This window comes from Lupinus angustifolius, chromosome LG15, assembly GCF_001865875.1.
Source record: "Lupinus angustifolius cultivar Tanjil chromosome LG15, LupAngTanjil_v1.0, whole genome shotgun sequence".
In the NCBI taxonomy this organism is placed as follows: domain Eukaryota; kingdom Viridiplantae; phylum Streptophyta; class Magnoliopsida; order Fabales; family Fabaceae; genus Lupinus; species Lupinus angustifolius.
In genome coordinates, this window is record NC_032023.1 from 16981974 (window position 1) to 16985390 (window position 3417).

The window sequence follows — 3417 nt, forward strand, 5'->3', positions numbered from 1 at the left end:
TGGAAAAGCTTTCACCTCTCTATAATCAACTACAAAATGCTGACACATAAACCATATATACTTCCTCATTTACCATTTTAACTACCAGGTTGTTTAAGGCAAATGAGATTTTGTATCATGCATCCTTATCATAGTTATACATTGGAAAATTAGAAATCAAGAAAAAGTGACTAAACACTATCATTTACAAGATTCAAAGGGTAAATAACCTATACTGGTTTCCAAATTGCAAGCACTTCCTGAAACATCTCCAGCATTAGTTCCCTATGTGCATGCTGAAAAAAGTTATTCATTTCATCTCTAACATCATATATCTTACCAAATTCAAATAGAAAGGTCAAACACCCTTTCTTCAGCTTGTGTAGTTGATAAAGCCAAGCCTCATTTAGCCTCTCGAGAACATTTCCCGAGTTAAGATCTTCCAGTAAGCTTTCCTCACATAAATCCTTGAGACCACCAATGTCATATTTGTTGGCCGCACCAAGCAATGCGAGCCGGTGTTTCCAGAAATCTTCTTGTTTGATTGTTCCATACAAATAACTTAGGAGAACCGTGCAGGATTCAGGTGACATGTCTTCTATACGGATTGTAGATGATTCTTTTTCCTTCAGGTTGTGATGAAACATGCTCTGGAATACAGGAGAACTTGCAGACAGAATTGCCTTGTGAGCTCTCAATGTACCATCTGAAGTGATAATGGTTAGGTCAGCATATATAGCCTCATCAAGCATGCAGGAGAGGCAACTAAGTGTACTTTGTTCTGCAATAGTTTGCATTTTTCCGTCATACGACCATACAGAACTAGCTTCTCCGCCCTGAGTTTCAAAGCGGATATCAAAGGTTTAGCAGCGACAATTTGAAACTAGTACAAAGGTCCGGGGACAATTCAAGTCTAGAGAAAGTGATATGCTAAGCATGTAACTCAAACCAACTTCATGCATTTCTATTCAGAATGTCAACTTCCACAATAATCACTACAATTCATACATCTTATATATGCATCTTGGCTAAACAGTTAGATAGTCAGAGGAGAACCGTTATATTTTAAAGAAATTATATAAGCATTTAGCCATTTAGGTATGTTAATGTCTACAACAACAACAACCAAGTCTGTATTCCACTAGGTAGGGTCAGCTAGATGGATCGAACGATACCACAAGACCAAATATGTTCATATATATTATTAAAAAAGAAAAGGAAAAGATATAGAAACACCTTAAACTTTAACTCTACACAAGTCATCTTAATAACCTTTAAAACCTTGTCAATTAATCAGTAAACTTTAATTAATGTCCCAATAGATTAATTCTATAATGAGGATATTGCATAGCAACTGTATTATTATTAATTCTGAGGTGATTTGCAACAAAAAGAAGGAAAAATAAAATGAAATCGAGTATAGGAACTTACATTCAGAGGGCATATCTTCAGGTCAAGAAATTCAACATCAATAATGAAGCGGCCAACAAATGTAGTATCAACATGCCAGACAAAGTCATCATATGTCCTAAGCACCCTTTCATGAACTGCTGCATTACAAGCAAAATGAAGTGAAGGCGCAACCTTTGTTAGCATTTCATTATATTATCTTGAATCTGCTACAGGTATTTGCAATTTCAAACTTTTTGGCTTCCAATTTGAATTGCAGTATGAAAATATCCCTATTTCTTCTTGGAAAATAAAGAGGTGAAGCGTAAGGAAGACAGAAGATGCTAACAAAGCCATGTCATAGCAGGATCAGGCATAAATAAAAGGTCCTGATGGTCAAATAAACAGATATTTGGAAGAATTCAGGCAAAGGTTGCTAATTGAATTTATGGGGAAGCATCAGACTGACATAAAACACTCTTGAGAATGCCGAAGTCCAAGTTGCTCAATAAGAGTAAGAACAAGGAAGAGGTGAAAAATAACAAGAGAATACGGCAGAAACTTGTCAAATTTTTAAAATCAGAAAACCAAGATCAGGAACTTCATCTACAATATATAATAAGAATATCAAGATTAGTTGCTTCAAAGCCAAAGGGTGATCACTATTTTGTTTATTACCTTCAGAAACCGGAACTCACTTTAGAACACTCTTGCCTATCATTCTTGTTTGGAACGACATCCAAACCTCACAACGCAAATCATATAAACCGGAATCACCTTTCCAACAAGACCAAGGAGTAAGCTCCAGTCTAGATTTCTGTGTATAAATATCTAATTAAACTATGAACACCAGCTATTTTTGAAAATCTTGCAAGTCCCTTGCTATTATGATAACTATATTTTCAAAGCATTAGTCTATTTCTGGGTATTTTCTCCAGTATAGCCCATTCTTCATCTTAATTACCCAATAAGTACTTCCCCAGAGAACAAAATAATAGCTTGTTTGCATTGGCCATTAACTCATTTCCCACGACTGTTACAGACCCTGATATGTTAAGGTATTGTGAGTCGCTAAAACCATTTTGCGGCCACAATTGAGGTTGCATCTGATACATTTATCCGAAACTGAACTAAACGTGAACACGACTGCTATTTTAAAACCTTGTTTCCCACTCTGTGACACTTTAGCAATTATCTATCTGATGTATTCACTAATAACAGCCAAACAGAGATTACTGATAAAAGTGATTAATCACCCATGAATACGATGTATTAGCCAATATCCATTCTGTTGGGAATGCTTGAAATATGTCATTGTATTAGTTCCACATTGTCTACTATTGGAATAGAGTAGAGTAATCAATGTTATATATTGGACTCAGGTCTCTTGTTATAACGTGCACCAAATATAAGCACCAAATAGAAACACTCCATGGGCAGGTGGGTCCTCCATCAGTGTGATAAGGTTTGTAATCCTATTCTCTAATAGTGTTGATGTGATCAAGGTGAAGATAAGGACTCATAGTGTTGAGTTTGACTCAGAGACAGACGCTGGCAATATCTCTCTAGACGTTGAGAGAATGTTCTCATTTGAGATGAGAAGTGGAATATCCTAATGGCATGTCTGAGACGTAATAGTGAAGGAGACGTCATAGTGATGTAGGGTGTAACATGGGACATTGGCTTTGATGCAAGTTATAACACGAGCATTGATAGAAATGCAAGGGTGTGATATGGGCATTGACTTGGATGCAAGGATGTGTGCTGTGAAATGCAAGGATGTGACACAGACATTAGTTAACATTGACGCAAGGTTGTGCTGTGGGTATAATCGTTATGGTGAAGTATGATAGTTCTTTTGAACTAGGATTGTCGGAGTAGACAATGGTGGTAGCGCTTGAGGCTTTCTAAGGAAGCTCCAAGGTTCAGTTTGGCTGAGTATTGAAGAGGACGATTGTTGGTGAAGCTACATTACAAGTTTGGAGACCTAGGCTATTGATAATATCGTCAATGATATGAAATATATGTAATAGGGAGTAGAGTAGCCAT

General features: G+C 36.6%; 1 protein-coding gene across 1 annotated transcript in view; it reads right to left on the bottom strand.

Moving 5' to 3' along the window:
- Positions 1-3417, bottom strand: part of LOC109328714 (BTB/POZ domain-containing protein At1g21780-like) — an 8354-nt gene continuing 4937 nt past the window's right edge. The window contains exons 3-4 of the mRNA XM_019562305.1: positions 1411-1526; positions 1-815 (exon numbers count right to left, since the gene is read on the bottom strand). Of these exons, the coding sequence (XP_019417850.1) occupies positions 210-815; positions 1411-1526 (722 nt within the window). The 3' untranslated portion in view covers positions 1-209. The remainder of the gene's footprint in view (positions 816-1410; positions 1527-3417) is intronic.